This window comes from Capricornis sumatraensis, chromosome 8 (assembly GCF_032405125.1).
Source record: "Capricornis sumatraensis isolate serow.1 chromosome 8, serow.2, whole genome shotgun sequence".
Classification (NCBI taxonomy): Eukaryota; Metazoa; Chordata; class Mammalia; order Artiodactyla; family Bovidae; genus Capricornis; species Capricornis sumatraensis.
Window position 1 is genome coordinate 111,854,882 of NC_091076.1, and position 20,206 is coordinate 111,875,087.

Consider the following 20,206-nt stretch of genomic DNA (forward strand, 5'->3'; position numbering starts at 1 on the left):
ATTGACTTTCTCTATTTTAATGTTTTCCACTTCTTTGCTTTCCATAAATAAATATATATACTACATACATATGTAAATATCTATGATTTCCTTTATTCTGCTTCCCTGAGCAGAAGCCTGCTTTCCCTGGTCTGGTTTCTTGAGACGGAAACTAGGTTACTGATTTAAGAATGTTCCTCTTGGAGACAGGTGTTACAAGCTCTTCTCTAAGTACCCTGTTAGCTGGATTCTGTACACTTGATACGCCATATTTTCACTTTAATTCAGTTCAAAATAATTTCTAATTTTAAGTAATATCTCCTTTACTCCATGAGTTACTCTCAAGTGTCTTATTTAATTTCCAAGCATGCGGTATTCTCCCAGATTTATTATTACTGTTTGTTTCTAATTTATTATCATCGGGGTCAAGGAACACATTTTGTGTGATTTTAAGATCTTCTGAGTCCTTTTAAGATTTACTGAGAACTGTTTCATGGCCAAGCATACAGTCTACCCTGAAGCGAGTTCTGTGAGTGCCTGGAGTTACTGGGTGGAGGGGTTTAAATCACCACCAAGTCCAGACACGCTCCTGAGAGGCCCAGCACAACGGACAGCACAGCCAAGGATGGAGACGGGACTGACGCTGGAGCCCACCCACAGGAGAAGAGGCCTCTGCTCTGAAACCAATCAGGCGGGTGCTCTGCCGAAACGCTCGCTGGCGCCACCGGGGGCCCGACGGCGTGCAGCGGCGCGCAGCCCGAGCCCGGCGGACGCTGGAGATGCAGCCTTGGCTGCAGGTGACAGCAGTTCGTCCCTTTCTATCCCCGAGTCACGCTCCATTGTGTGCCCCGCGTCTCGCTGCCCTTTCAGCTTTTGAGGGATAGTCGTGTTCAAGTTTTGGGCTTTTGTGAGTAAAGCTGCTGACACCTTCTGTGTACGAGCCTTCGTCTGGATCCGACTTCGGTTCTCCCGGGGAAGCACCCAGGGAGCGAGCGGCTGACGGCCGTGTGCGTTGAGCCTTTCGCGCCGGCAGTGGGCAGGCGCCGCACGAGCCACCTTCACCTTGACCGGCGTCGGCGCCCGCGGCTAACCTTCACCAGGCTAGCCCTCCCAGGGGCACGCGGCGGCATCCTGCGCGGCTCTGGTTCGCGTTTCCCTGACGAGTGGAAACACTGAACGTCGCTGTGCGCTTATGAGTGAGTCTCCTCTGAGGCGTCCAGACATTCTGCCTGTTTTTAACTGGGCTGTTTGTCTTCTTATCGTGCTTAGCATTTCTATTTTAGATACGAGTTCTTGGGAATGTTTGTGAGTCCTTTCTTTTCCCGTTCTCTGTCTTGCCTTAACGTCCTCTTTTTTTTAAATGGTGTTTTTCAAAAATCAAAAGTTTTTGGTGAATGTAGCAATTTTGACTGCAATTTAATTTCTGGTTTTACTAATAAGCATTGTGGTAAAAATACGTCCTGCTGAGTTTCAGAAATTCATTGGTTTACTGAGTTCTGTAACTGCTCCATTAGAGTAAGAATTTAGTGTGTCATATTTAAAGAGTGGGAAGTAGAAATACGGCAGTTTTATAGACTGCTATTTAGATCTCCTATTTGTTTAGGTGTTGCCCCCCCTGAGCAGTCAAGAATGGAGAAAAATTTATTAAAGCACCCCATGACTATGTCAATTTTTTCATGTATTCCTTATACGTTTTCATAAGGATTCTTGTCTTTCTCAAGCAAAAGTATATTCCTTTGTCCAGTTCATTGGCTTGTGTTGGTGTTAATTTCTATGACAGTATTACATTTTCTTTTATTCTGAACACAAGTGATAAAATGTTTTCTATATATAACTTCTGTGTAACTTTCAGTTGTCTTTTATAAATAGCATATACTCATTTACGTCAGCTAATCATACCTTTTTATTAGAAACATTTAGCCTGTCACTGTCTATCACTACAGTTACACGCTCTGTCTTACTTTGGACATCTTGCTCTGTTTCTGCCTCTGTTCCTTTGGCAATATCTCAAGTTTTGCTTTTATCTTCTCAACATTTTTATGAGAATGTAGCATCTTGTTAATTTTGTTGATGCCTGTTTACGGCATCTAAAGAGCGTTCTAACCTACATCCCTCATCTCGCGAATAACCTTTGCGTCTCATCTTCTCGTGGTAGAGTGGTGGCCGCCGTGCTCCCCCATCCCGATCCAAGCTTCATGAACTTTATTAATGTGACCTGAGGATCCAGATTATCTGTTGTTATTGAATTTGTGTTTTCTATTCTAGACGCCTTCTGCAGCGAGGTCAGCATTCTATCTCACAACCAGAGGTGTGACAGTCAGTCGATTCTGCTTTTATTTTGTTGATCCCACTGTTCTCGGCTCATCCTTTACTATGATGGTCTCCCTACGTACTGGGTTGTCTTCTTCTTGATCTCTGAATTGATATAATTTTTTCCCAGAGAAGAAACAATCAGTATACAGTATGTGAACTCTTACTAATAAAATGTTTTTCTGTCGATTTTGGAAGTGAGAAGCTCCTTGGTTATGTATAAAATCGGTCACAGCCTTTCTCCTTCAAAACTCCATTATTTCTCCGATTTCTTTTCCAGTTTCATTCTGCCTAGAAACTTACTGGATGTCCATTTTATTCTTGATGTTCAGTACTTTCCCAAAAGGTATCCAGCTTTAGTTGCATTAATTTTCCTTGACGCATGTGGCGCTTTCATACAGCTCACGGATTCTCATTAAAGGCACTACTACTCTGAGGTGTTCCCCGCCCCCAGCCCCTGAATTCTACAGTAGACTGTTTTCAAAAGTGTGCTTTTATTCTGTGACTGCTGGATACAAACGCCTTTTTTTTTTGTTCTACAAAATGTTTTCACAAGTCCCATATTGTCTGCTTGTTTTTCTCCTGACCCATTATTGGGCAGTTTGTTAATATTGCATCACCAACCCCCAAAGGTGTATTTATTGAGCCAAAGGTGCCTGCCGTGGCTTCAGCTTTTATCGGAAAGTTGTACTGTCAGCCTTGGCACTTTCAAAAGCCCCTTTTTAAGCCTTCTTCAGGGTATACTCAAAACTTCTTGCCAGGGGCCCCCTCCTTCAATATTCTCTGTATTCCTTTAAATGTTAAGCTGATCAAAGAGTTCCCTGCGAGCTCCACTGCACATCTGAGCAGATATGCCTCCTCCGGGCCTGGCCTCTGATCACAGCAGGGAGCTGGGAAGAGATGCACATCCAGGAGCGGGCACCAAACAGCCCTCCTTCCAGCTGCAAACTCTTACCAGGAGTCTGGCTTCCACTCAAGGCAGTGAGTGGGGGTCTCAAACCTTGTTCTCAGGACCCGGGTCCACACGATCCAAATCAAGGAAGTGATAAGGAAGCACAGCTCCAGGTCTGAAAACCCCACAGGGTCTGCCCATGACCTTCCGCAGGGAAGTTCCTACCACCTGTGAGTGCTTGGGGCTCCTGAGGAAGAAAACGGCAGCTGAAAATGAAATCATAAACAAGTGCTGTCGCACTCTTAATAATTAAGAAAAACTGGAAATCAGCTAAATGGTCTCAAATAGGGGAGCTGATAAATAAAATATGGTATATTTATATGATAAAACACATATGACGTTAAAAGCATTGCACTAAATCAACAGATAGGCCACAGCTATATAAAATTCAGTGTAAATAGACACTTCTCCAAAGAAGACATACGGATGACTAACAAACACATAAAAAGATGCTCAACATCACTCATTATTAGAGAAATGCAAAGCAAGACCACAATGAGGTACCACTTCACACCAGTCAGAATGTCTGCGATCCAAAAGTCTGCAAGCAATAAATGCTGGAGAGGATGGGGAGAAAAGGGAACCCTCTTACACTGTTGGTGGGAATGCAAACTAGTACAGCCACTATGGAGAACAGTGTGGAGATTCCTTAAAAAATGGCAAATAGAACTGCCTTATGACCCAGCAATCCCACTGCTGGGCATACACACCGAGGAAACCAGAATAGAAAGAGACACGTGTGCCCCAATATTCATCGGAGCACTGTTTATAATAGCCAGGACATGGAAACAACCTAGATGTCCATCAGCAGATAAATGGATAAGAAAGCTGTGGTACATATATACAATGGAGTATTACTCAGCCATTAAAAAGAATACATTTGAATCAGTTCTAATGAGGTGGATGAAACTGGAGCCGATTATACAGAGTGAAGTAAGCCAGAAAGAAAAACACCAATACAGTATACTAGTACATATATATGGAATTTAGAAAGATGGCAATGACGACCCTGTATGCGAGACAGCAAAAGAGACACAGATGTGTAGAGCGGACTTTTGGACTCTGTGGGAGAGGGAGAGGGTGGGATGATTTGGGAGAATGGCATTGAAACATGTATACTATCATGTAAGAAATGAATTGCCAGTCTATGTTTGATGCAGGATACAGGATGCTTGGGGCTGGTGCACAGGGATGATCCAGAGAGATGATATGGGGTGGGAGGTGGGAGGGGGGTTCATGTTTGGGAACTCATGTACACCCATGGTGGATTCATGTCAATGTATGGCAAAACCAATACAGTATTGTAAAGTAAAATAAAGTAAAAATAAAAATTAAAAAAAAAAATCAGTGTAAAAGTGCAAACAAGACTGAGACATAAAATCTGTAGTCTTTAACTTTTCAAAAATGGAAGCACAGAAATTATACATATATGTATACATGTACATGCATGTGGCATTTACAGACATTACATGTGCATATGAAAGTACAAATACACTGAAATGATACACACGACATTAATTATAGTATGAGCTCTCTGGAAAAGACCAGGAGAAGAGAGAAGAACGTGATTAGACTTGAAAGGCAAAGTAAAATGAAACTACATCTGTAACATTTTATTTAAATAAACGGTGTTGACAATCGTTGATTCTTCATGATGGGGACCTAGGTCTCTCTTTCCTTTATCCTTCTATAAATTTTTAAACTTTTCTCATAACTATACAATATACCACTTACATAAGAACCAGAGATAGCCTCTGTCCTCCTGAAATGCCACTTAAAATAATTTGCTGTAACTGACCAATGCAACACTATCTATGGCACGTGAACAGACACGGACGAGGGTAACTTGAGGCCTTGCTCTGGAGAAAACGACCAGTCATGGGGTTTTATCTGTACGCTGACCCGCGTCCCAAAGCCTGGCGCAGTCTGGCCACGGCCGCGTCTATGGACAGGACTTTGAATGGTTTCTGGCACTGCTTTCCAGAGGAATCGGGGCACTGAGGGGAGGAGGGCCCTCAGCCCCTCCCACCACGCTCTGCCCACTCCACACCACCAGGAGCAGCTGAGCAGAGTCCCTCCCACGGCCCAGGAAGGCCGCCCCACGGGGAGGGCAGCGGGGCCCCGCCGGCTCAGCCCTCCTGCAGAGCTCGTCTCAGCCAAGAGGAGCTGCCCGTCCTTCCGGGGCTCTGCGGGTGGGGGGTGTCCACCCCGACCCTCACCTGAAGCCCCGACCCCGACATGGCGGGCTAACCCTGGCAGGGCCTTCTGAGCTGGTGAACGCGCCGCTCCCCACGGGAGGCCTGCACGTCTCCGCCCCAGAGGCAGCCTCTCACCTGCTCCTTCATCTCCGCGTAGACCTTCTCTGAGTTCAGCTCCACCTGCCGCTTGAACTCCTCCAGCGCGGCGTCCGCCTGCTGCGCCTGCAGCCTCTGCCCCTCGCTCACCCGGGTCAGCTGCTCCTCCTTCTCCCTGGGAAGGCCACATGGGCCGCAGAGTTAACGCACAAGCAAAGAACCGGGCTTGGTCAAAGAGCAAGCTTTCATCCTGTCTAAAGTACAGACCAGATTCCTATCTGAACTATCCGAATGCAAAAGATGACAGTGACACGGCCTGTCTCAGCAAAGAACGATATGAGCACAGAGTGTGCGTTCTGATAAGGGCACACCGGCTTCAAACAACCTCCCTAGAACAAGCCTGCTTATCACCATGGACCTCCATCACCCGATGGACGGAGCAGTGAGGCATGGTCCATCCTCACAGTGGAACAGTATTCAGCCTCAGAAAGGCACGAAGCTCTGACGCACCTGCAACAGATCTCGAAAGCACGGCACCATTACAGCAGCCAGACTCAAGGACACCAGCTTATGCGTCAAATGATTCTGTCTGTGAGAAACATCCAGAACAGAAACCCACAGACACAGAGAAAGCAGGTCAGTGGTCAGCACAGGCTGGGGGACGGGGGGTGGGTAGTGACTGCTCACCACAGGGGGCTGGGGGCGACAGACACACTGGGCTTAGATAGTGGCGATGCCGCACGTCTTTGTGGATAGACTAAAATCTGCTAAACTGTAGACTGTGAAAGGATAAATCTTACACTATGTGAATAGCATCTCGATTAAAAAAGCACAAGGTACCACAGGAACACCTCTAACACGCACATCCGGCAGAAGCTGACCTGCAGGGTGACGGGGCAGGGGAGCGCCATGCCGGCCTGACACGACCTCCTGCCCACAGTGGACTCGCCTAAGAGAACCGTAACCACCACGCCTCTTTGTACCTTGAAATAAAAGGAAACAGCCAAGAAAGTCCACCCACAGAAGAGGAATCTGCATGCCGACAGAAGAAAGTGAGACTTCCGGGTACGGAGGCAACGGCACCCCCTCCAGTGCTCCCGCCTGGAGAACCCCAGGGATGGGGGAGCCCGGGGGGCTGCAGTCCACGGGGTCGCACAGAGTCAGACACGACTGAGCGACTTCCCTTTCACTCTTCACTTTCATGCATTGGAGAAGGCAATGGCACCCCCTCCAGTGCTCTCGCCTGGAGAACCCCAGGGATGGGGGAGCCCGGGGGGCTGCAGTCCACGGGGTCGCACAGAGTCAGACACGACTGAGCGACTTCCCTTTCACTTTTCACTTTCATGCATTGGAGAAGGCAATGGCACCCCCTCCAGTGCTCTCGCCTGGAGAACCCCAGGGATGGGGGAGCCCGGGGGGCTGCAGTCCACGGGGTCGCACAGAGTCAGACACGACTGAGCGACTTCCCTTTCACTTTTCACTTTCATGCATTGGAGAAGGCAATGGCACCCCCTCCAGTGCTCTCGCCTGGAGAACCCCAGGGATGGGGGAGCCCGGGGGGCTGCAGTCCACGGGGTCGCACAGAGTCAGACACGACTGAGCGACTTCCCTTTCACTTTTCACTTTCATGCATTGGAGAAGGCAATGGCACCCCCTCCAGTGCTCTCGCCTGGAGAACCCCAGGGATGGGGGAGCCCGGGGGGCTGCAGTCCACGGGGTCGCACAGAGTCAGACACGACTGAGCGACTTCCCTTTCACTTTTCACTTTCATGCATTGGAGAAGGCAATGGCACCCCCTCCAGTGCTCTCGCCTGGAGAACCCCAGGGATGGGGGAGCCCGGGGGGCTGCAGTCCACGGGGTCGCACAGAGTCAGACACGACTGAGCGACTTCCCTTTCACTTTTCACTTTCATGCATTGGAGAAGGCAATGGCACCCCCTCCAGTGCTCTCGCCTGGAGAACCCCAGGGATGGGGGAGCCCGGGGGGCTGCAGTCCACGGGGTCGCACAGAGTCAGACACGACTGAGCGACTTCCCTTTCACTTTTCACTTTCATGCATTGGAGAAGGCAATGGCACCCCCTCCAGTGCTCTCGCCTGGAGAACCCCAGGGATGGGGGAGCCCGGGGGGCTGCAGTCCACGGGGTCGCACAGAGTCAGACACGACTGAGCGACTTCCCTTTCACTTTTCACTTTCATGCATTGGAGAAGGCAATGGCACCCCCTCCAGTGCTCCCGCCTGGAGAACCCCAGGGATGGGGGAGCCCGGGGGGCTGCAGTCCACGGGGTCGCACAGAGTCAGACACGACTGAGCGACTTCCCTTTCACTTTTCACTTTCATGCATTGGAGAAGGCAATGGCACCCCCTCCAGTGCTCCCGCCTGGAGAACCCCAGGGATGGGGGAGCAGGGGGGCTGCAGTCCACGGGGTCGCACAGAGTCAGACACGACTGAGCGACTTCCCTTTCACTTTTCACTTTCATGCATTGGAGAAGGCAATGGCACCCCCTCCAGTGCTCTCGCCTGGAGAACCCCAGGGATGGGGGAGCCTGGGGGGCTGCAGTCCACGGGGTCGCACAGAGTCAGACACGACTGAGCGACTTCCCTTTCACTTTTCACTTTCATGCATTGGAGAAGGCAATGGCACCCCCTCCAGTGCTCTCGCCTGGAGAACCCCAGGGATGGGGGAGCCCGGGGGGCTGCAGTCCACGGGGTCGCACAGAGTCAGACACGACTGAGCGACTTCCCTTTCACTTTTCACTTTCATGCATTGGAGAAGGCAATGGCACCCCCTCCAGTGCTCCCGCCTGGAGAACCCCAGGGATGGGGGAGCCCGGGGGGCTGCAGTCCACGGGGTCGCACAGAGTCAGACACGACTGAGCGACTTCCCTTTCACTTTTCACTTTCATGCATTGGAGAAGGCAATGGCACCCCCTCCAGTGCTCCCGCCTGGAGAACCCCAGGGATGGGGGAGCCCGGGGGGCTGCAGTCCACGGGGTCGCACAGAGTCAGACACGACTGAGCGACTTCCCTTTCACTTTTCACTTTCATGCATTGGAGAAGGCAATGGCACCCCCTCCAGTGCTCCCGCCTGGAGAACCCCAGGGATGGGGGAGCCCGGGGGGCTGCAGTCCACGGGGTCGCACAGAGTCAGACACGACTGAGCGACTTCCCTTTCACTTTTCACTTTCATGCATTGGAGAAGGCAATGGCACCCCCTCCAGTGCTCCCGCCTGGAGAACCCCAGGGATGGGGGAGCCCGGGGGGCTGCAGTCCACGGGGTCGCACAGAGTCAGACACGACTGAGCGACTTCCCTTTCACTTTTCACTTTCATGCATTGGAGAAGGCAATGGCACCCCCTCCAGTGCTCCCGCCTGGAGAACCCCAGGGATGGGGGAGCCCGGGGGGCTGCAGTCCACGGGGTCGCACAGAGTCAGACACGACTGAGCGACTTCCCTTTCACTTTTCACTTTCATGCATTGGAGAAGGCAATGGCACCCCCTCCAGTGCTCTCGCCTGGAGAACCCCAGGGATGGGGGAGCCCGGGGGGCTGCAGTCCACGGGGTCGCACAGAGTCAGACACGACTGAGCGACTTCCCTTTCACTTTTCACTTTCATGCATTGGAGAAGGCAATGGCACCCCCTCCAGTGCTCTCGCCTGGAGAACCCCAGGGATGGGGGAGCCCGGGGGGCTGCAGTCCACGGGGTCGCACAGAGTCAGACACGACTGAGCGACTTCCCTTTCACTTTTCACTTTCATGCATTGGAGAAGGCAATGGCACCCCCTCCAGTGCTCCCGCCTGGAGAACCCCAGGGATGGGGGAGCCCGGGGGGCTGCAGTCCACGGGGTCGCACAGAGTCAGACACGACTGAGCGACTTCCCTTTCACTTTTCACTTTCATGCATTGGAGAAGGCAATGGCACCCCCTCCAGTGCTCCCGCCTGGAGAACCCCAGGGATGGGGGAGCCCGGGGGGCTGCAGTCCACGGGGTCGCACAGAGTCAGACACGACTGAGCGACTTCCCTTTCACTTTTCACTTTCATGCATTGGAGAAGGCAATGGCACCCCCTCCAGTGCTCTCGCCTGGAGAACCCCAGGGATGGGGGAGCCCGGGGGGCTGCAGTCCACGGGGTCGCACAGAGTCAGACACGACTGAGCGACTTCCCTTTCACTTTTCACTTTCATGCATTGGAGAAGGCAATGGCACCCCCTCCAGTGCTCCCGCCTGGAGAACCCCAGGGATGGGGGAGCCCGGGGGGCTGCAGTCCACGGGGTCGCACAGAGTCAGACACGACTGAGCGACTTCCCTTTCACTTTTCACTTTCATGCATTGGAGAAGGCAATGGCACCCCCTCCAGTGCTCCCGCCTGGAGAACCCCAGGGATGGGGGAGCCCGGGGGGCTGCAGTCCACGGGGTCGCACAGAGTCAGACACGACTGAGCGACTTCCCTTTCACTTTTCACTTTCATGCATTGGAGAAGGCAATGGCACCCCCTCCAGTGCTCCCGCCTGGAGAACCCCAGGGATGGGGGAGCCCGGGGGGCTGCAGTCCACGGGGTCGCACAGAGTCAGACACGACTGAGCGACTTCCCTTTCACTTTTCACTTTCATGCATTGGAGAAGGCAATGGCACCCCCTCCAGTGCTCCCGCCTGGAGAACCCCAGGGATGGGGGAGCCCGGGGGGCTGCAGTCCACGGGATCGCACAGAGTCAGACACGACTGAGCGACTTCCCTTTCACTTTTCACTTTCATGCATTGGAGAAGGCAATGGCACCCCCTCCAGTGCTCCCGCCTGGAGAACCCCAGGGATGGGGGAGCCCGGGGGGCTGCAGTCCACGGGGTCGCACAGAGTCAGACACGACTGAGCGACTTCCCTTTCACTTTTCACTTTCATGCATTGGAGAAGGCAATGGCACCCCCTCCAGTGCTCTCGCCTGGAGAACCCCAGGGATGGGGGAGCCCGGGGGGCTGCAGTCCACGGGGTCGCACAGAGTCAGACACGACTGAGCGACTTCCCTTTCACTTTTCACTTTCATGCATTGGAGAAGGCAATGGCACCCCCTCCAGTGCTCTCGCCTGGAGAACCCCAGGGATGGGGGAGCCCGGGGGGCTGCAGTCCACGGGGTCGCACAGAGTCAGACACGACTGAGCGACTTCCCTTTCACTTTTCACTTTCATGCATTGGAGAAGGCAATGGCACCCCCTCCAGTGCTCCCGCCTGGAGAACCCCAGGGATGGGGGAGCCCGGGGGGCTGCAGTCCACGGGGTCGCACAGAGTCAGACACGACTGAGCGACTTCCCTTTCACTTTTCACTTTCATGCATTGGAGAAGGCAATGGCACCCCCTCCAGTGCTCTCGCCTGGAGAACCCCAGGGATGGGGGAGCCCGGGGGGCTGCAGTCCACGGGGTCGCACAGAGTCAGACACGACTGAGCGACTTCCCTTTCACTTTTCACTTTCATGCATTGGAGAAGGCAATGGCACCCCCTCCAGTGCTCCCGCCTGGAGAACCCCAGGGATGGGGGAGCCCGGGGGGCTGCAGTCCACGGGGTCGCACAGAGTCAGACACGACTGAGCGACTTCCCTTTCACTTTTCACTTTCATGCATTGGAGAAGGCAATGGCACCCCCTCCAGTGCTCCCGCCTGGAGAACCCCAGGGATGGGGGAGCCCGGGGGGCTGCAGTCCACGGGGTCGCACAGAGTCAGACACGACTGAGCGACTTCCCTTTCACTTTTCACTTTCATGCATTGGAGAAGGCAATGGCACCCCCTCCAGTGCTCCCGCCTGGAGAACCCCAGGGATGGGGGAGCCCGGGGGGCTGCAGTCCACGGGATCGCACAGAGTCAGACACGACTGAGCGACTTCCCTTTCACTTTTCACTTTCATGCATTGGAGAAGGCAATGGCACCCCCTCCAGTGCTCCCGCCTGGAGAACCCCAGGGATGGGGGAGCCCGGGGGGCTGCAGTCCACGGGGTCGCACAGAGTCAGACACGACTGAGCGACTTCCCTTTCACTTTTCACTTTCATGCATTGGAGAAGGCAATGGCACCCCCTCCAGTGCTCCCGCCTGGAGAACCCCAGGGATGGGGGAGCCCGGGGGGCTGCAGTCCACGGGGTCGCACAGAGTCAGACACGACTGAGCGACTTCCCTTTCACTTTTCACTTTCATGCATTGGAGAAGGCAATGGCACCCCCTCCAGTGCTCCCGCCTGGAGAACCCCAGGGATGGGGGAGCCCGGGGGGCTGCAGTCCACGGGGTCGCACAGAGTCAGACACGACTGAGCGACTTCCCTTTCACTTTTCACTTTCATGCATTGGAGAAGGCAATGGCACCCCCTCCAGTGCTCCCGCCTGGAGAACCCCAGGGATGGGGGAGCCCGGGGGGCTGCAGTCCACGGGGTCGCACAGAGTCAGACACGACTGAGCGACTTCCCTTTCACTTTTCACTTTCATGCATTGGAGAAGGCAATGGCACCCCCTCCAGTGCTCTCGCCTGGAGAACCCCAGGGATGGGGGAGCCCGGGGGGCTGCAGTCCACGGGGTCGCACAGAGTCAGACACGACTGAGCGACTTCCCTTTCACTTTTCACTTTCATGCATTGGAGAAGGCAATGGCACCCCCTCCAGTGCTCTCGCCTGGAGAACCCCAGGGATGGGGGAGCCCGGGGGGCTGCAGTCCACGGGGTCGCACAGAGTCAGACACGACTGAGCGACTTCCCTTTCACTTTTCACTTTCATGCATTGGAGAAGGCAATGGCACCCCCTCCAGTGCTCTCGCCTGGAGAATCCCAGGGATGGGGGAGCCCGGGGGGCTGCAGTCCACGGGGTCGCACAGAGTCAGACACGACTGAGCGACTTCCCTTTCACTTTTCACTTTCATGCATTGGAGAAGGCAATGGCACCCCACTCCAGTGCTCTCGCCTGGAGAATCGCAGGGATGGGGGAGCCCGGGGGGCTGCTGTCTCTGGGGTCGCACAGAGTTGGACACGACTGAAGTGACTTAGCAGGGTATAAACGTGTGGATGTTAATACTGGCCCCTGCTGAGCTCTGACTGGGCGCCAGGCGCTGTGTAAACGATTTTAACGTGTCTTCTCTCCTTCATTCTCAGGTCCAGCTTGTGTAAGGCCATTTCCATACCCCTAACTTTGCAGAACTGGAAACTGGGGCTGAGAGACTGTTTCCGAGGCCCCATGTCACTGATGGGCCAAGCAGGACTTGCACCCGGCACCCCCTGTGGAGCCCGTGTGCTGGCTGCTCTCTGTGTGTCTTTCCAGGTGTCCCTGATGCCACTTCCTATGCTCAGAACGTGTCCCCAGAATGAGATAAGCGCCTCATAGAAGCACCCCTACTGGGTCCCTTGGCCTGGAAGCAGGTGGTCACTGTGGCAGAGAGCTGCACGAGCGCTGGACAGACTTTGCTGTGGCTGGTGGGCCCGGCTGACTGGCAGCAGTCACCCAGAGGCTCCATTCAGACGACTGTGAGGTGGGTGCTGAGGCGGGGCTGCAGCTGACGGCGAGGGTCCCTACGAGGTCACGAGGTCAGGATGCTCAGGAGCTACTCCTCTGCCATGCCCCCGTGCTCCCCACACTTGCGGACCACTCAACAGACTGCACGTTTTCAGAGGGTCACATTTGCAAGCTCAGTCTGTTTCATAATAGAAAAGGAAGTATAGTGGACAATATTTGAAAACTTTCATTTGTTGATGACTCGGTGATGCCATCCAACCATCTCATCCTCTGTCGTCCTCTTCTCCTCCCGCCTTCAATCTTTCCCAGCATCAGGGTCTTTTCCAATAAGTCAGCTCTTCGCATCAGGTGGCCCAAGTATTGGAGCTTTAGTATCAGTCCTTTCAATAAATATTCAGGACTGATTTCCTTTAGGATGGACTGCTTGGATCTCCTTGCAGTCCAAGGGACTCTCAAGAGTCTTCTCCAGCACCACAGTTTGAAAGCAATTCTTTGGCACTCAGCCTTCCATATGGTCCAACTCTCACATCCATACATGACTATTGGAAAAACAAAAGTTTTGACTGTATGCACTTTGTTGGCAAAGCGATGTCTTTGCTTTCTAATATGCTGTCTGGGTTTGTTAAGCTGTCCTTCCAAGGAGCGAGCATCTTTTAATTTTGTGCCTGCAGTCACTGCTGCTGAGCTGCTTCAGTCGTGTCCGACTCTCTGCAACCCCAGAGACGGCAGCCACCAGGCTCCCCCATCCCCGGGATTCTCCAGGCAAGAACACTGGAGTGGGTTGCCATTTCCTTCTCCAACGCATGAAAGTGAAAAGTGAAAGTGAAGTTGCTCAGTCGTGTCCGACTCTTAGCGACCCCGTGGACTGCAGCCCACCAGGTTCCTCTGTCCATGGGATTCTCCAGGCGAGAGCACTGGGGTGGGCTGCAGTCACTATCCACATTGATTTTGGAGCCCAAGAAAATAAAACATGATCCTATTTCCATATTTTCCCCATCTATTTGCCATGAAGTGATGGGACCAGACGCAATGATCTTAGTTTTCTGAATGTTGAGTTTTAGGCCAGCTTTTTCACTCTCCTCTTTCACTTTCATCAAGAGGCTCTTAGTTCCTCTTCACTTTGAAAACTTGAAAAATTTAAAAACCATATAACTTAAAATTATGCACCATTAATTAGCCAGGAGAAAATTTTCACACATTTTTATAAAAATATATGATATATGGCTGAAATATCAACTTTTTCTATAAATGCTGAAAGTCAGTTGTTTTACATTTTTTGTCCAATAACTCACCTGAGCTACTGTTACTATAAATACTTTCAATTTAATAGGACAAATAATTTCTCTATTTTATCTCATTTTTAACTACCAAATTTAGTTCATTTACTTTATAACTGAATACAAAAATCAAGTCCACAGTTTTACTCATGGTCAGTTATATACTGAGACCATAATAAAAATGCTATTTGTTAAACATAACCTAGTGCAGGAAGGCACACTGCTTCTGGCTGATCACTTCGAGCCTGACGTCTGACGGCTCTGATGGCAGCACATCCTTCTGTGCACACTCCGCATAAGCACACAAAGCCCATCCCTCGGCCAGAGCCCGGGCACAATAGTGAAGAAACACACAGTGCTGTGCTGAAAACCAGATCAGAAGAGGAAAGTGGACACTCAGTGCCCAGACCCACGGTAGAACAACCTAGTGAAATGTTCTTCAATACGAAGCATCACTGGGATCCTCGTGGACACAACCACAGACGTCGTAAGAAACTGAATCCTCCAAAGGACAGGCGGTGTTGAGGTTTCCAGGAATCAAATAGGCATGAAATCCCGCACCCCGTTTGCCATTCGAGGAAACGCAATCCGGCACCTTCGCCAACATGCTATTTGTTACTGTCGTCGTCCCGTCCCTCAGTCACTTCTGACTCTTTGGTGACCCCGTGGACTGTCACACACCAGGCTCCTCTGTCCATGGGACTTCCCAGGCCAAAATACTGGAGTGGGCTGCCATTGCCTCCTCCAAGGGGTGTCCCCAGCGCAGGGACTGAAGCTGTGTTTCCTGAGCGCCTCCTGCACTGGCAGGTGGGTTCCTCACCACTGAGCCACCAGCGAAGTCCGACATGTTCAGTTCAGTTGCCCAGTCGTGTCCGACCCTTTGCGACCCCGTCGGCTGCAGCATGCCAGGCTTCCCTGTCCCTCACCAACTCCCGGAGCTTGCTCAAACTCATGTCCATGGAGTCGGTGATGCCATCCAGCCATCTCATCCTCTGTCACCCCCTTCTCCTCCTGCCTTCAATTTTTCCCAGCATCAGGGTCTTTTCCAATGAGTCAGCTCTTCACATCAGGTGGCCAAAGTATTGCAGCTTTCAGCTTCAGCATCAGTGCTTCCAATGAATATTCAGGACTGATTTCCCTTAGGATTGACTGGTTGGATCTCCTTGCAGTCCAAGGGACTCTCAAGAGTCTTCTCCAACACCACAGGTCAAAAGCATCAGTTCTTTGGCGCTCAGCTTTCTTTATAGTCCAACTCTCACATCCATACATGACCACTGGAAAAACCATAGGCTTGACTAGAGTGTTGTATAGTAACATTAATAATAATAAATGTCTTTTCATATGTTAAAAAGTATATATAGATAGCAAATGTTGTTTTATATTAAAATATTACTTTCCATTTAATATTAAATAGAAGAGTCAAGGAAATGAGTGAAGCCTCTCAATTCATTTTTAGTCCCACCTCGGTGAAGTGAAACACCACAGAAGGCACCACTCAATAAGTCAATATTTCTGCCCAGTGAAACCATGCAAATACACTGAACTCCATTCATACTTTGAAATCTTGTCTTAACATAAGATATCTGTCTTATTTAAATAAAAAGATGATATTCATTTTAATGAGGTATCATTTTAATTTCCATCAAAGTAATGAAATAGAAGTGAAATTTTTCAGCACTTGAAAAAGAGAAGGGTCTGCTCCTCAATAATATAAGAACAGTATTTCCTTTTACCATGATTCCAAATAATGTGCCCTGTAAGAAGCAAAAAAAAAGTGACTTTGAAGATCATTTTTTTCAGTGGAACTAGCTGTGGAGCTGAGTGTAAACGCATCACTCAAATGCCTTAAAGATGTGCCTCCGTGAAGATAAAAAGGTGGGAAGAAAATTTCCTTTTTAACTGATTTATTTATAAAATGCAGTAAATTTTCCTTGTCTGAGTATATAAAGCATAAAGAAGAAAGAAGCTGCATTCTTATACAACCACAAGCCAGTTCAGATTAAAGGATGTTCTGAAGACCATGATTATTCCAAACAGGCAATAAAATGTAGGAGACTAATGGACTGCAATTTACTCTTTCTTGAGCTTTGAAAGCTAACATTTATATGTTCAGGCCAACCTTGATTTGAAAATCTTCCCTTTGCACATTTCTGCACCAGCACTTTTGATAATGATGGCAGAGACCCAACATACATTCGCAGGCTTCACATTACAGTAGACTTCATCTGCTGCCAGCCTGGCCTCTCCACCGGAGGCCCCAAGGAAAGCAAAACAGAACTAAACACTTCCAACAGGCCTGGAAACCGTAGAGGAGCCTCCGCTCCCTCCCCAGCGAGGGTGAAAAACAAGACTTCAAGCAGCCATATCCTCTATGCTCAGGGCTGCTGTTGGCACTTAAGCTGCCGATAGTGAGTCAGTCAGAAACTATGACTTTCAAGGCACTCAAAATAATACCTTTCACTAACCATGAGCAATAAATAGGCTTCTTTTGCCTCTTCTTCATGTGACTAAGACCAATGGTCTCTGCTAAATTCTTGTTAAAGATGATAAATGCTGTGCACACTTCTAAATGTTTGACACTCAAGGGTTAGACACAAACACCAGCGACTTGGAAATTAACGGTGGTCTTAATATTGAAAAGCTGGCAATACTCCTCAAACTGATCTGCAGATTCAACCCAACCCCTGTCAGAATCCCAGATGATGTCTTGCTGAAATTAGTAAGTGGATCCTAAAATTCATATGGAAATACAAAGGACTCAGAACAGGCAAAACTATTTTGAAAAAGAACGAAGTTGGAGGACTCGCATGTCTATATTTGTAACAATCACTTTGAGGTACACCAGAAGCTAACGCAACACACTTCAATAAAAAATAATACAAAATAACAAGTAAATAAAAATAGGTGAAGAATCCTCATAGGTTATTTCTCCAGACAAGATGTATAATTAGCCAAAACACGCATGAATGGACAGGAACTGCAAATTAAAGTCCCCATGAGGAGCCATTAAACCACGTCCAGGACAGCTGTACTCAAAAGACAGAGGGTGACAAGCATTATTGTTTTGTTTTCCATTTACCCTGCTTGGATTTTACTGAGCTTCTTCAATTAGCATAACTTTGTCTTCCATGAAACTGGAAAATGTGGGGCCATGATTTTTTCAAATATTTTTCTGCGCTATTACTCTCTTCCCTCTGCTTCTGTGACTCAAATGAAACAGACTTTATATGTCGGGATCAGCCTGCAAGTGTCTGCAGCTTGCATTTTTTCCAATACAGTTTCTCATTGTCCTCAGATTGACTTATTTCTCTTGACTTACCTTCACGTTCTTTTTGTAATCTTCATTCTGGTGTTACATTCAGGCTGCGTTTTAAACCTCAAATGTTGTATTTTCCAGTGTTTTCCTGTTGAAAGTTCTTAGCTTTTCATTCATTACTACCAATTTTTCTTGAAGCTCCTGTGCATAGCTACTTTAAGTTTTGATCCACTGATTCTAGTTTCTAATTTATCCTGGGGTAGTCTCTGTCGCTTACATTTTCTGTTGAGGAGAAGGAAATGGCAACCCACTCCAGTGTTCTTGCCTGGAGAATCCCAGGGATGGCAGAACCTGGTGGGCTGCCGTCTACAGGGTCGCAAAGAGTCAGACACGACTGAAGCGACTTAGCAGCAGCAGCATCCTAATTGAAAGTAATCAGGTCACGTGTTATCCTGATTCTTTGTGTGTCAAGTCATTTTAGCTTCTATCTTTAAGGGTGATGCAGAGTGGACACTCTGGATTCTACTCTTTCCTCTGAACAGTACTGAATGATCATTTTCATTATTTGTTTATAGCTTGGCTGAATTCAAACTACAAACCTTGTCTCCCATGTAAGGAGCAGAAGCTCATCTATAAATCCACTGTTAGCCTGACTTGGGCTTTGGAGTCTTGAGGGTCGGGCAGAAACATGCACCAAGAAGATGCACCAAGGAAGCAGGCTCCCTTGTCTCTTGGTGTCTCCATCTTACTTCGCCCGTGGCTGCAACGGCCCATTCCTTCACCTGGCTCTTCAAGCACCAAGACAACGAGTGTGTAGCCAAGTTCCAGCTGCCCCACGTGGCATCGAAGCTGGCACTGCTGTGCAAGCGGGGAGTCCGCCTTCCCTTCTCCCAGGTGTGCCCTGCCTCCACGTCTCCTTCTGCAGGTCCACCCTCTGGGTCTGAATGTTATGTCTGAACAGAGTTTATACCTGTGGGGGATCAGTTTTACAGGAGCTTACCTGGCCATCTCTTCTTGGTTGTTTTGACTGACTGGCAGATAACCAGTCATTCTTTAGGAGCTCAGCTGTTAACTCTTCAGATAGAATTGCTGCTGCTGCTGCTAAGTCACTTCAGTCGTGTCCAACTCTGTGTGACCCCACAGACGGCAGCCCACCAGGCTCCCCTGTCCCTGGGATTCCCCAGGCAAGAATGCTGGAGGGGGTTGCCATTTCCTTCTCCAATGCATGAAAGTGAAAAGTGAAAGGGAAGTCGCTCAGTGTCCTCCTCTTCACGACCCCATGGACCACAGCCCACCAGGCTCCTCTGTCCATGGGATTTTCCAGGCAAGAGTACTGGGGTGGGGTGCCATCGCCTTCTCCGAGACAGAATTGCTAGCTGCTTCTTACTTTCATCCTTTTAGCACTTTTTATACGCTGCTACTATAGCATCTCATATAAACTATTAGCTTCCCAGGTGGCGCAGCAGTGCAGAAGGCACTGGCGGACGCAGGAGGTGCCGGAGACTCGAGTCCAGTCCCTGGGTCAGGAAGATCCCCTGGAGGAGGCACGGCAACTCACTCCAGTGTTCTCGCCTGGAGAATCTTAGGTACAGAGAAGCCTGGTGGGCTACAGTCCTTAGGGTTGCAAGAGATGGACACTCACACCTCGGCAAATAAAAAAATGACTGAAATTTTTATGGTGAAATAAGAAAACCCTGGGAAAATGATCCTTGAGAATAGAACAGCTTCAGTGTACAGTGAAGAAAAATCCCTCTAAAATCTTTCACTTTAAACTTCAAATAAATCTCAAATCTAATGTTGCCTCCTTTCATGTTTCCTGTATGTAAGGAAGTACTGAGTAGAACTTCTACATATAAATTAGGCATAATATATGCAAAGCTACATACATGCCCATCAATTCACCCTATTTTATAGGCAGTCATGTATCAGTAAATAACAAGGAAACACATGTTCCTCCTGTGAAATGACAAAGCCTGAACCCTGTGAGGCAGGTGCAGGACCACGTCTTGCTACTGTGGAGAGGGAAAGGCAGTGTGAACTCATTCCAGCAGAATGATAAGTAAACCAAAGCCAGATCAAAGGGATAGAGAAGAAAGGCTGAAATGTGAGGCTGAAATATTCATTTCCCTCAAAACACCATCCCTGCCTTGTCCCTGGGCAGTTCAATATTTCAAAGTAGCTGGAAAATATTCTCACTTACATTCATCGCTGTGCACAAGCAGACAAAATTTTGAGGAGGCAAATTCCTCTTTATTTACCAAATATAAACGTAACATTTATCACTGAGAGAAAATTTTCTGCTTATCTTAAATGATTTCTAGATTATGTGAAATGACTTCAAAGCCACAGTAGATGTTTTCTAGCACCTTACTGAATGATGTTGCTGCAGACTCTAACAATGTTATTACGTGACCATATTTTCTATGGTTTCGCAAATGAGGAAAGAGTGAACACTGAGTGATTTCTATACTCATTACATTTAGAGTAGTTCATACATTATTATTTTTTGGAGAAGGCAATGACAGCCCACTCCAGCACTCTCGCCTGGAAAATCCCATGCGTGGAGGAGCCTGGTAGGCTGCAGTCCATGGGATCACTAAGAGTCGGACTCGACTGGGTGACTTTACTTTCACTTTTCACTTTCATGCATTGGAGAAGGAAATGGCACC

General features: G+C 50.1%; 1 protein-coding gene across 1 annotated transcript in view; it reads right to left on the minus strand.

Moving 5' to 3' along the window:
- The window catches only part of CEP112 (centrosomal protein 112), a 312,648-nt gene that overhangs the window by 183,455 nt on the left and 108,987 nt on the right, over positions 1-20,206 (minus strand). The window contains exon 18 of the mRNA XM_068977099.1: positions 5,575-5,710. Coding sequence (XP_068833200.1) covers positions 5,575-5,710 — 136 coding nt within the window. The remainder of the gene's footprint in view (positions 1-5,574; positions 5,711-20,206) is intronic.